The sequence below is a fragment of the Mastigoproctus giganteus genome, chromosome 12, assembly GCF_048544385.1.
Source record: "Mastigoproctus giganteus isolate SK-2022 chromosome 12, ASM4854438v1, whole genome shotgun sequence".
In the NCBI taxonomy this organism is placed as follows: domain Eukaryota; kingdom Metazoa; phylum Arthropoda; class Arachnida; order Uropygi; family Thelyphonidae; genus Mastigoproctus; species Mastigoproctus giganteus.
Window position 1 is genome coordinate 77,740,069 of NC_143586.1, and position 12,401 is coordinate 77,752,469.

The 12,401-nt window shown below is 40.1% G+C and overlaps 1 protein-coding gene across 2 annotated transcripts in view; it reads left to right on the forward strand.

Moving 5' to 3' along the window:
• Nucleotides 1-11,291, forward strand: part of LOC150077208 (solute carrier organic anion transporter family member 4A1-like) — a 748,389-nt gene extending 737,098 nt beyond the window's left edge. For both annotated transcript variants that reach the window (XM_090386038.1, XM_090386039.1), the window contains one exon: nt 10,236-11,291. In XM_090386038.1, the coding sequence (XP_090242164.1) occupies nt 10,236-10,624 (389 nt within the window). In that variant the 3' untranslated portion in view covers nt 10,625-11,291. The remainder of the gene's footprint in view (nt 1-10,235) is intronic.
• Nucleotides 11,292-12,401: the final 1,110 nt, after the last annotated feature.

Genomic DNA, 12,401 nt, shown 5'->3' on the forward strand with positions numbered 1-12,401 from the left:
ATTAGGTAGGGGCCTTGTTGGGGCCCCAGAAGAAGGATTTAAATTACTCATGAGAGTAAAGAAAAAATGTCTGATGCCTAAGTACCTCACCCACCACGGAGCCCTACGAGGGGGCGCCCACCCGTGAACTAGCAGGTACTGCGTACACGAATGGGACGCCGAGTTCGCTTAGAACACCATACCCACGTTACCAATAAGTCTTTATCCCGTCCCAGGACCAAAGGGAGGGAGACTTATTGGAACGCAGTTGACCCTAGCAGTATAGAACCACCCGCCGATTGATCCCAGTCGAGCCGGTCCGGGACCGCCCGTCTTGTCGAAGCAGGGGCCAAAGTGGTGTATTAAGGCTGGGCCCCTCAACCACCAGGATCCCCCTTTCCGCTTCCACGGGTCGCGGCGCACGGCTGCACACGCCGGATTCCAAAGATGTAACCCTGGAACCAAGGTATGGGCGTTAGATCCCAGTGATGCTAATCTGGAAACCCAGCAGCATCACTGGGAGGTCCCCTCACCACGTACAGGTGCCCACGTTGAGGGGCGAAAATAGAAATATATGGATAAATAAAGAAAGGTGAGTTTCCTTTCTCTGTTCTAACTTGTGGCTTTTAAGTGTAGAACGATATAGAAATAAAGCTGCTAATAGAAACGTAGGAAATTAGAAAAAACTTTAATCGCTTTTTATGAGCACTCTGTTTTCGCAGAAAAATAGCTTGACCTCGAATTCGCTTGGCACCCGGGGCCATATGTCCATTGAAGTCGCCCAATAAACAGAAAGGAGTTGGCAACTGCAAAATGAGATCTTGAAGTTCTTGAAACGTACAAGGATCACTGGGTGGCAGGTAGATGGAAACCAGGGTTAGGTTAATGCCAATCGCTATTCGCGTGGCAACGGCTTCAATGGCAGTTTGTAGCGGAATGCGTTTACAAGGGACTCGTGAGTCCACGAGTATGGCTACCCCTCCATGAGCATTTGTGGTTGTAAGTCTGTCTTGCCGAAAGAGAGTATAATTTTTTATCGAGGGAGACAACTGCGGTGTTAAATATGTCTCCTGTAAGCAGATTCCAATTGGATTATGGTTCGTAATTATTTCGTGGATGTCGTCAATATTGCTGCGAAAGCCTCTGCAATTCCATTGTACGATGTTTTTCATTGTTTGGGTTTATATGGAGTAGCTGCATCTGTCTGCTTTTTGGAAATCTGTTTCAGGCGGTCAGCTTTCATCTTCTCTCTCTTTGAAAAAACAGGTCTGGTTTCTATTTCGTCTTCTGGATGGATTTCCAAAATGGTTTCATTTTCTTCTTGATTGCAAGTCTCATTTGTGTCCATAGCGGAAGAGGATTCAGCATGCTGCTTATTAATGGGATCAGCATTTTCTTTTTGAGCAGGTCTTACGGAAGTTGCAGCAGCAACAGGTGGTATCGTAACTGGTGTGTTACAAGATCTGGTTGAAGTCTGTTGCTTTGAGGACTGTGGTACGGAAGAGAGTATAGATCGAGCCCACTCAGAAATAGAAATTGTTGTTGTTGTTGTTTATGGGGTTTTAAGTGCAATGGCTACTTAGGCCATATTGCACTTAGAAAAGTGGTTCATACTGCCTGTTTGTTTCATGTAGAAGCAATTAGAAACGGCTATACATTCCTATTTGTTTTAGGAAGGAGAAGAATTCTGCGATGTTTGATTTTTCGCCTATGATATGGCTAAGTGACAATGGTACCTTTAAGCTTGCTAGAGAACTGAATGACATTAGTCGAGCATTATGATACAGAGTACATTCTAGAAGTATGTGTTTCACTGTAAGTGGTGTATGACAATGATTACACTCAGGAGGGTCATTCCCTGAGAGGAGGAACAAATGAGTTAAATGAGTATGACCGATTCTGGCTCTGGTTAGGATTACTTCTTCTTTTCTGTTAGTAATGAGGCTAGAGGCCCATAATTTTGGTACAGGTTTAATTTGAAAAAGTTTATTATGAATTTGTGCTTGCCATTGTAGAGTCCATCGATCTTTACATATACTTCGGATCTTCATTTTATAATCAGTAAACGGTATTAAGAAATTTGTTGGGGCTGCTCTAGATGGATGTTTGGCAGCATCATCTGCAATTTCATTTCCTGGTATTCCAGTATGACCAGGTATCCAGCAGAAAATAACCTTTTGTTGGCACTCTCTCAGACGTATCAACTCTGTTCTAATGAGCTTTAATAGAGGGTGAGTAGACGGGGAATTGTTTTGCAAGGCTGATAAGGAACTCTGCGAGTCTGTGTAAATTAAGCTCTTTTGAATTGACATATGGAAAATACTTTCTATAGCAAGCTTTATGGCATATAATTCAGTTGTGTAGCTACTGCACTCTGTTGGGAGAGATAGAGAAATGGTAGTATCTGGGAGTACTACTGCTGCGCCTGATCCACTCTCAGACTTCGATCCATCTGTATAGATTTTAGCGAAGTCAGGATAACGTTGAGTATGCGCTATGTGTAGCTGCTGGATATTAATATCTGATAGAGAGTGTTTACCCCACTGGTAGAAATAATTGTCACAAGATGGTGTGATGACAGACCATGGAGGATCAGGATCTATAGGATCTCGTAAAATTTTATTGAAGTGTACATCCCAATCTTCTGCTAGCTGTTTTAATCTAATACCAGCAGGCCGAACTGTCTGTGGTTTGTTTCTGTATAAGGTCATAAACTGTGGATTGTAGAGTATTGGCCAATTAGGATGGGTCATCTGGCTTTGGATCTTGGTTGCATAATTCAGCAGCAGCATCTTTCTCCTGATATTTAGGGGAGGTTCATGAGCTTCAACATACAAGCTTTGCACTGGAGATGTTCTGAACGCACCTAGTGCTGTTCTGAGAGCTGAATGTTGAATAGGATTGAGGCGAGATAAAGCGCTCTCCCTAGCAGAATCGAAGACAGGGGCACCGTAGTCCAGTCGAGATCTGATTATGGATCTATATATATGTAGCAGGCTTTGGCGATCTGCTCCCCATGTTGTGGCTGATAAGACTCTGAGAATGTTCAGTTTTTTTTGACAAGTAGTCCGGAGATGTTCAATGTGCTTTTGGAAATTTAACTTATTGTCAAAGAACAATCCCAGTAGACGAGTACAGTCAGTTATGGGAAGAGGATGGTTATTCAATTGCAGCTCAGGTTCAGGATGCATATTGCGTCTAGAGCAGAAGTGTATGGCAGTAGATTTCTGGCTGGATAGTCTATAACCATTTTGTGTCATCCATGTCAGGATGCGATTCATTGATATTTGAAGTTGGCGTTCAATGTAATGCATGTTTTGAGAATGACAGGAAATCGAGAGATCATCTGCGAAAAGGTATGAATCCACCGTTTTCGGAATGAGTTCAATTATATGGTTTATTCTCATTGCAAACAAGGTAGCGCTGAGAACAGATCCCTGTGGAATTCCTTCTTCTTGGATAAAGATTTTAGAGAGGGTTCCCCGATAACGAACTTGAAAGGATCTCCGTTGAAGAAAATTTTGGATAAAATATGGTAAATTACCTCTCAGGCCAAGAGAATGTAGATCCTTTAAGATTCCAAAACGCCACGTAGTGTCAAAGGCTTTCTCAACGTCAAGACAGACCATGACGAGATGTTCCTTTTTGATGAAAGCATTTCTGATATTTGACTCAGCTTTGATCATAAGATCCAAGGCGGATCGGTTTTTCCGGAATCCAAATTGTTCTTTATTTATCAAGTTTTGAGACTCGAGGAACCAGGTGAGACGGCCATGTATCATTTTCTCAAGAGTTTTGCTGAGACAGCTGGTGAGGGATATCGGTCTGTAATTTTGAGGAACCGAATGATCTTTACCGGGTTTTGCAATCGGTATTACATAAGAATGACTCCAGGAGCTGGGGAGGGTATGTTCAGAAAATATTCGATTATAAAATATGAGCAGCGAAAACAGTGATCTTTGATCCAGATTTCGGAGCATTACATAATATAACCCATCAGGGCCAGCAGCACTGTTTCTTGAGTTGGTAAGAGCTTGCTGTAGCTCGAACATGGTAAATGGCTGATTATACGATAAAGCCGAATTGTCAGCGTAATTCAGTTTGGATCTCTCTGCAACGGTTTTACGTTTTTGGAATGATTGATCATAAGCATTACAAGAAGACAACAGAGAAAATACAATTCCCAGTGCATTTGATATATCTGTGGGATTAGAGAGTTCTTGTCCATTCCAGTTTAGTAGCTGGGTGGATAGAGGAGGAAATTTATTGTTTAAACATTTTATTTTTCTCCAGATTAATCTGATATCGGTATTTTTATTAACTGATGAGGCGAATTTAATCCAAGTTTCTTTTTTTGCTTTGCGTCTGATGTAGCGAGCTTTAGCTCTGAGCCGTTTATAGTTAATAAGATTGGGGGTGGTAGGATTTTTGCGGAAAAGATTCCATGCTTTGTTTTTCTCTTTTTTTGCATTATTGCAATCTTCATTCCACCAGTAATTTAATTTTCGTCTATTACTTGCTTGATATTGAGGAACTGCGACGGATGCAGCCGCCAGCATTTGATTTGTGATATGCTCAGTAACGCTATTGATGGAACCGGACTGAATGATATCGTTGTCAAATGAGATGTGCGATCTGTATTTTTCCCAATCAGCCTTTGAAAATTTCCATTTAATTGGACTTTCTATTGGGTAGGAACAGGATGTTTGAATTTTGCAGATTAATGGATAATGGTCACTACTATAAGGATCATTCAGAGGTATCCAATCTATACTTGGAAAGAGGATTGGGGAACATATGGAAAGATCTATAGCAGATATTGAGCAGTAGGGAGATGCACATATGTAGGAGACCCAGTATTCAGTAATGATAAATTCTGCCTATCAATCAACGTTTCGATCAGCTTACCCCGTCTGTCTGAGGTGGGGGAACCCCATAATGGGTGATGTGCATTAAAGTCTCCTAGTAAACAAAACGGTGATGGTAACTGCATAACAAGATCTTCAAGTTCCTGAATAGTATATTGATGATTGGGCGGAAGATAAATGGAAGCCAATGTCAAAGTAATACCACTAACAACACGCGTGGCAACAGCTTCTAAGGATGTTCGTAAGGGAATACGTCTGGCGGGGATGGTGGAATCCACGAGTATCGCTACTCCGCCATGAGCGTTATTAGACACAGTCCTGTCTTGCCTGAATACAGTGTAATTTTTGATTGAGACTGAGACCAGTGATGTCAAATTAGTTTCTTGTAAGCACATTGCAAGAGGTTTATAGTGATGAATTAATTCGTATATATCATCTAAGTTACTGCGAAGACCTCTACAGTTCCATTGTATAATATGTTCCATTATTTGGTTTTGTAAGAGGAAGCTGAATCTGTCTGCTTTTTATGCGTAGGTTGTTTGTGACGGTCAGATTTAGATTTGTCTTTTCTAGGAAAAGAAGGGCGTCCTGAATCATTTTTATCCTCCATGTCTCCATCTGCATATAATTCAAGAAAATCTTCTTGGTTGGGCATATCATCTGTATCCATGCTTGTTGGTTGTTTCACCTCCACACTATCTGATTTATGTACTTTTTCTGCCACTGTATTGTGGGTTAGGTTTTGAGTTGGAATTGTGAGTGGCGTATTATTACTTTGGTCCACTAACTGTGATTCAGATGTAGGCTGAGTTGATAGTACAGATCGAGCCCAGTCGGCGATCGATTTATCTGGAGAGACTGACACTTCTGTTTGACATGCTACCGATTTATAACTATGGGCAGCCGAAGCATAAGTAGTTTTTGGAATACTTGATTTTACTTGTCTTCTAGCTTCTTGAAAAGATACTTTATTTTCTGTCTTGTATTTCTGTATTTTTTTTTCCTAACTTCCAAAGATCACAATCTTTGGAGTAGGCTGGATGATTGCCCTTGCAATTAGGACACTGCGGAGTTTGTGCCTTGCATTCAGATTGAGTGTGAGTTGTGCATCCGCAGTTTGGACATGTTGCATCTCCACGGCATGCTGTCTGGGAGTGGCCAAATTTCTGACATTTGTAGCATCTCAGAGGGTTCGGGATATAGGGCCGAACACGACAGTTTAAATAGCCTGCTTTAACCGAGGATGGTAGATTCGGCGAACTAAAGGTTAAAATTATGCTACGGGTTGGGACTAAGATGCCGTCTTTTCGTATCATGATTCTCTTGGCCTGAGTTACATTTTGATCTTTTAGTTCCTGAATTATTTCTTCCTCAGAAACGTTCAATAGGTCCCATTCACTGATCACTCCCTTGGAAGAATTCAGGGTGTTGTGTGGAGTGACTTGGATTGGAATTCCACTTAAAGATGTAAGTTTTAACAGGAGGTCAGAGTGTCTTGGAAGAGAGGTCTCTATTAGCAAGTCGCCAGATTGAAGGCGTTTCACCATTTTTGGAGATGCTGCTGCATTTACAAGGCATCGTTGTATGATGAAAGGCGAAAGCTTGCTGACAGATTGTGAAGACAGAGAATGGATGATCAGGAAAGCTGGAGCTTCCTGCTTGTTTGCATCCTTTTTTAGTCTTTTCGACAATGAAAAGTCATGATCAGTTTCGTGGTTGTCTTGTTGCGAGCTCTTTGGCTCTAATCGTGGGAAGTCATTAGTATCCATGTTTACTCCTTTTAGCCCTGGGAGAAGTACTTTCTTCTCCCAGACTACCAGCCCCGCCACGTGGAGGCAGGAGCAGTGCCACCAGTGACCAAGCGGATATTAAGGTTAGTAGAGTGTGAGTATTTAATATAAATACTAAGAAAGAAAGGTAGATTCCCTTTCTGGGTTCTTACGTAAGACTTTTTAAGTGAAGAACCGCTTTAAGTGAACAAAACAGGAGAAAATCGTACAACAAAAAATAGAACTATATCACTTTCAAAGATCACTTTATGAGTCGCAGAGAAAAATCGCTTGTCACTATCGCTTGGCACTCGGGGCCGAAATAGAAATGTTTGGTGGTATTGATGTGTCAGTCTGAACAGATATTGTATGAAATCTTTTGGTAGCATCAGCATATGTATGTTTTGGTATCACTTGCTGTATTTGTTTCCTTGCTTCTGAAAATGAGACTTTTTTTTCTACCTTGTACTTCTGAATTTTCTTTTCATATTTCCATTGGTCACATGTTTTAGAGAAGGCTGGGTGGTTGCCTTTGCAATTAGGGCAGAGCGAGGACTGTGATTTACATTCAGCTTGGGTATGCTCCTTCGAGCCACAGTTAGGGCATACAGCATCACCTCGACAGACTGTTTGGGAGTGTCCGAATTTCTGACATTTATAACATCTTAATGGATTTGGAATATACGGGCGAATGCGGCAGTTCAGATACCCGGCTTTCACCGATGTAGGTAGGTTTGGTGAACTAAATGTCAGTATGATGCTTCGAGTTGGGATAAGTTCGCCATCTTTCTTCAGCATAATTCTTTTCGCCTGTGTGACCTTCTGATCTTGCAATTCATTTACAATTTCCTCCTCTGAGACATTCATTAGGTCCCATTCTGAGATGACACCTTTGGAGGTATTGAGTGTAGCATGTGGTGACACCTTGACTGAAATTCCACCAAATGTGGAGAGTTTCAGAAGGGACTCAGAGTGTTTGGAACTGGTGGTCTCAACCAGTAGGTCGCCAGATTTTAGACGTCTCACCATTTTCGGGGAACCTGCTACACTTTCCAGACATTTCTGTATGAGAAATGGAGATAGATTGCCTATGGCCTGGTTTGTTAAAGAATGCAAGATCAGGAAAGTAGGATGTTCTATCCTGCAAGCATCCGTCTTCAGTCTCTTTCTGGTGTTTGTGTCATCATCGGGATGGTGCAAATCCAATGAGTTAGGATTTGCTGTCTGGATCGGGGGAAAGTTGTCGAAATCCATGTTTTGCTCCTTTTGGCCCTGGGGGTTTGCTTTACCACCCAGGTTTCCGGCCCCGCCACGGGGAGGCAGGAGCAGTGCCACGAGGTGACCAAGCGGCTGTGTTAGTAAGTTAGTACTAATAGAAAAAGGAAACAGAAAGGTGGTTTTCCTTTCTGGGCTTCTGCCTACTCTTTGTAGTGCGAGACAGCTACTCTAATATAGAAATAAAGAGAACGGTGTTTGAAACTAAAAATATAAACTGATTGCTTAAATTCTCTTTTTAGAAAACGCTTTCAGAGACGCACTATAATCGCTTGGCCACGGAACGCTTGGCACCCGGGGCCAGTACAATTAGTAAGACTAATTTAATTAAAGAAAAAGGTTCTTTCCTTCTTCTGGGCTCTCTTCTTAGTGCTTTTAAGAAAAAGGGCTACTTACCGAAAAAGTTTAATAATCAAGGGAGAAAACAAAAGAGAACCTAGTCGCTTAGACAAAAACGCTTTTCAATCGCACGAGAATCGCTTGCCCACAGAAACGCTTGGCACCCGGCGCCCCATGGTTGTGTCTCGAATATTTTTTGATTATATTTGTATTTGTAATACATGGTGTGGTAGCACTCATTGGAGGAGGAGATTCCGCTGGTATTGTAAGAGGAGTATTATTTGCTTGGTCTGAGAGTTTGGGTTATTGTTTACGTACATTTGGTTTTTCCTCAGAGAGGACAGTTCTAACCCAATCTGAAATTGAAATATTAGTAGGAACTGTAACATTAGTTTGAGTAGAGACTGTTTGGTATTTTTTAACTGCATTAGCATAGGAAATATTTTTATTCATAGTAGGTGCCACTAGTCTTCTCGCTTCTGGGTAACTTACTTTGTTCTCGACCTTGTATTTTACAATTTGTTTCTCCGTTTTCCACAAGTTCTGGAATAGGCAGGATGATCACCTTTGCAATTTGGACAGGTCATTTTTGTAGTCGTACAGTCACTTTGTATGTGATCCGAGGAACCACAGTTGGGACAGACAGGAACTCCTCTGCATACAGTTTGTGAGTGGCCATACTTTTGGCATTTGTAACACCTTAAAGGGTTTGGAATGTCAGGCCGGATTCGGCAAAGTAAATAACCTGCTTTTACAGAGGAGGGTAAGTTGGGTGTATTGAAGGTGAGAATAATATTTCTTGTAGGTGTAAGCACATTATCTTTTTTAATCATTATTCGTCTTGCTTCAATTACGTGTTGTCCCTTCCTCAGTAACGTTTAATAAGTCCCAACTGGATATCACACCCTTAGATGAATTTAGGGTTGTGTCCGGGGATATTTTAACTGTAATTCCAGCAAAACGTGTAAGCCGTAACAGCTTCTCAGAATGTCTGTGGTTGGTGGTTTCTACTAGTAAGTCTCCCGATTGCAGTCTCTTCGCCATCTTGGGAGATCCTGCAATACCCTCCAGATGTTTTTGTATGACAAACGGAGACAATTTATTAATGGGCTGACTAGTAAGAGAGTGGATAATTAAGAACGATGGGCAAGGTTGCTCCATCCAATCAGTCTTTTGTCTCTTTGGATTTTCGTTCTCAATATCCTGATGGTCTGTGTTTGCTCCTTTTAGCCCATGGCAAGTGGTCTTACTTGCCAAGATTTCCGGCCTCGCCACGGGGAGGCAGGAGCAGTGCTGCTAGGAGGCCAAGCGGTTAAAGTGTTAGTTAGTTAGTGGGTGGAAATAGAAATATATGGATAAATAAAGAAAGGTGAGTTTCCTTTCTCTGTTCTAACTTGTGGCTTTTAAGTGTAGAACGATCTAGAAATAAAGCTGCTAATAGAAATGCACGAAATTATAAAAAACTTTAATCGCTTTTTATGAGCACTATATATCGCAGAAAAATCGCTTGACCTCGAATTCGCTTGGCACCAGGGGCCTCTCACCACATACAGATGCCCACCAAAAATCGCTTGGCACTCGGGGCCAACCCTTGTTTACTGGGCTTTTTTTTGCATATTGTAGTCTGTACCGTTCACCTTTAAAATATTGACCATCAGTTTTGAAATAGACATATGCCTGTCTATTTCTCAGCTTAGAATTCTGTAGTTGAAATGCTTAACTTTTGTTTGGGTTATATATTACTTAGGAAACAATTTCATCTCTCTTGAATGATTAGTTTTTACCCTTTAGGGAAAAAACTAATCATTCAAGAAAATCCTAGCCAAAAACCCCAGACCAGAAGAGAATGTTTCTTTATAACAATGAACATAAATAAAATTCTAGATTTTTCATATTCAAGTAATGTTTGGTTTTTTTTTTTTTTTTTTGATTTTTATGATATGACAAAGTTAGTGAAATTAAAGATTATAATATACATTTTTCGTCCTATCCTTTTTTTTTTTAGGAACTATTCCAGCACCAATGCTGTTTGGCTCCTTGATCGACCTCAGCTGTGAATTATGGCAAAGTAGTTGTCCCACTCAAGGTTCATGTCTCTTCTATGATAACAAACGGCTCAGCACAAATATGTTGATTTTGGCAGTTACTCTGAAAGGATTATCATCTATCTTTTTTTTCATGGCTTGGTTCCTCTACAAGCCACCAAAAGAAAGCAAAGATACAGACAAACAGATGGGTGCCTTGTCTGCAGAAATCACACAAGAAGGAATGCTACCACTGGCAACAAGCCATACTCCACCAATTTCTGATGCCCAGACAGACACTTTCCATATAGAAAAAACTGCTAATATTGATAATTCCCAGTGCAGTGGAAGAAATGGTACAGTGATTTAGCATTGTACTGATGAAGAACTTGTATGTGCACATGCACACATCTGTGATCATGTATAAGGATATGTTAATAATCTAAAAGTTCAGTAGAGCTGTGCTTTTCGAGATTGTAATAAGGGAGAGCAAAAGAAAGGGATATATTTGTTTGTGGTGCTTCAGGTTAACTGTACTTAATGTTACTGTGTTGTATACTGATACTGTACATATGTGTACAAATTTTTTTTTTTTTTTTTTTAATTCAGTGTTGAAATTTATCATGAACACACAAAGTTTTATTTTCATGCAGTTTAATAAGTTTGTAAAACTTATCACTGTTCAGCCATTTCCTGGCTTTTCCCAATATAGGAAAGTACCTGAAATGTTTGTATACCTCATACTTTTGGAAATAGTTTCTGTTCTACATATGTATACATACAAAGAATTTTTAACTGATGCTTCATTTTATCATGAATTGTTATATCTAAAAACATTAAAATTTCCATAACAATGATGAACCTTCTGGATAAACCACGTGGCCAGTTAAGAGATTTTTACTGTGATCATTTGTAAACTACCCTTTTGGGTTGATAAGCAGACATGCACAAATACAACCAACTGTTAGTCATCCAGAGTATTCTCTGCTGTTTTGTCATGATCAGATTTTAAAGAATACAACATCGACAACCATTTTTATTAAAGTGGACCTGTGTTTTTATGTGTGTCTATATTTGTTTCTTTTATTTTTTGAAACACTCATTGTATGTATGTATGTATACAAGGCTATTATTTTATTATAAAGCCAGTCAGCCTACTGCCTCCTAACCCCCACCCAACCTTTTTTTTTTTTTCGTGTGCAACAAGTTTGTTTTAGACGCTAATGTGCCATAAAACTCTAAGGCTATAATGCGCCAAGTCAAAAAGATGTAGAATACAAAATTTAAATATTTTGTATATTATTGTAAAAGAATATACGATTTAAAACGTTCATATAGCATAAAACGATAAAAATATTTTAGTGTGTGGTATGGTTGTTTATTGGCGCATTAGCTGCTATGGCTATAGTGCGCCTATTCCTAGGAGTATTATAAAATAATCTAGTTTAAATTAGTTTCAGTTTTGAAGCCTATTATATAAGATGATACACTCCAATTTGTTTTAGAAAGGAGAAAAGTTCATTAACACTTGTGTCCTCTCCAACGACATGATATAATGCCAATGGTTCTCGACGATTAGCCAGATTTTGAAATATTGCAGCTCGATGTTGTTGATACTGTGGACAGTCAATCAGAATGTGTTTGACTGATAGATGTTCTAAGCAGTGTGAACACTGAGGAGGATCATTGCCCATTAGTAGATGGAGGTGAGTCAGATGGGTGTGTCCTATTCTCATTCGTGTGAGTACCACTTCTTCCCGCCGCACTGTCTGATTGCTGGAGTGCCAGAACTTTGGGTATTGTTTCAGCTGGAAAAGTTTGTTATTCCTTTGGTTATGCCATAATTCTGTCCACTGTGCAATGCATGCTGCTTGAATTAAGATATTATAATCGGGCGCTGGAATAGGGACAGAAGTTAGGTCTGAACCTGGACTTTTGGCAGATGTATCAGCCACTTCATTCCCTTTTATGCCTAAATGTGCTGGAATCCAGCAAAACTTCACTAGTTGTTGACGGTGATAAATCTGCAATAACAAACTCCTGATTTTCATTAAAATATGGTGATTCTTTTGTGATGTATTCTGCATTGCTTTAATTGAGCTGAGAGAGTCAGTATAAATTATATATTTTGCAGATGGATGTAGAGT